The sequence below is a fragment of the Penaeus monodon genome, chromosome 24, assembly GCF_015228065.2.
Source record: "Penaeus monodon isolate SGIC_2016 chromosome 24, NSTDA_Pmon_1, whole genome shotgun sequence".
NCBI classification, from domain to species: Eukaryota; Metazoa; Arthropoda; class Malacostraca; order Decapoda; family Penaeidae; genus Penaeus; species Penaeus monodon.
Genome location: NC_051409.1, coordinates 25,462,537 through 25,462,834, shown reverse-complemented (window position 1 = coordinate 25,462,834; position 298 = coordinate 25,462,537). Strand labels below are relative to the sequence as shown.

The 298-nt window shown below is 42.3% G+C and overlaps 1 protein-coding gene across 1 annotated transcript in view; it reads right to left on the bottom strand.

The window, feature by feature from the left end:
* LOC119588678 (diacylglycerol O-acyltransferase 1-like) overlaps positions 1-298 on the bottom strand; it is a gene marked incomplete in the record, with an annotated part of 67,292 nt that overhangs the window by 1,501 nt on the left and 65,493 nt on the right. The window contains 1 exon segment of the mRNA XM_037937313.1: positions 17-195. Within this exon segment, the coding sequence (XP_037793241.1) occupies positions 17-195 (179 nt within the window).

The following is a 298-nucleotide window of genomic DNA, read 5'->3' as shown; positions in this document are numbered from 1 at the left end:
TCTTATTGTCACACACCTGACTGCCCACTTGTGAACAGGGAGGTTCCACAGCCGCCAGAAGGTGCCCACATCCTTGGCATTCCACCAGTCTTGGTAGAAATTGCGATCAGCAAAGCGCAACAACTCTCCAAGTGTGTTCAAGAAAGAGTGGAATGTGAGGTAGAACCAGCAAAGCCATAGGATGTGATTAGGGATCTGTTGATGGAGAAGGAAGATTGAGAGCTTGACATAAATATTGTTTGTTCTTATGGTCCTATTGTAAAGTCAAAATTTGCTCAATAGCAAAATTAAATTTTAT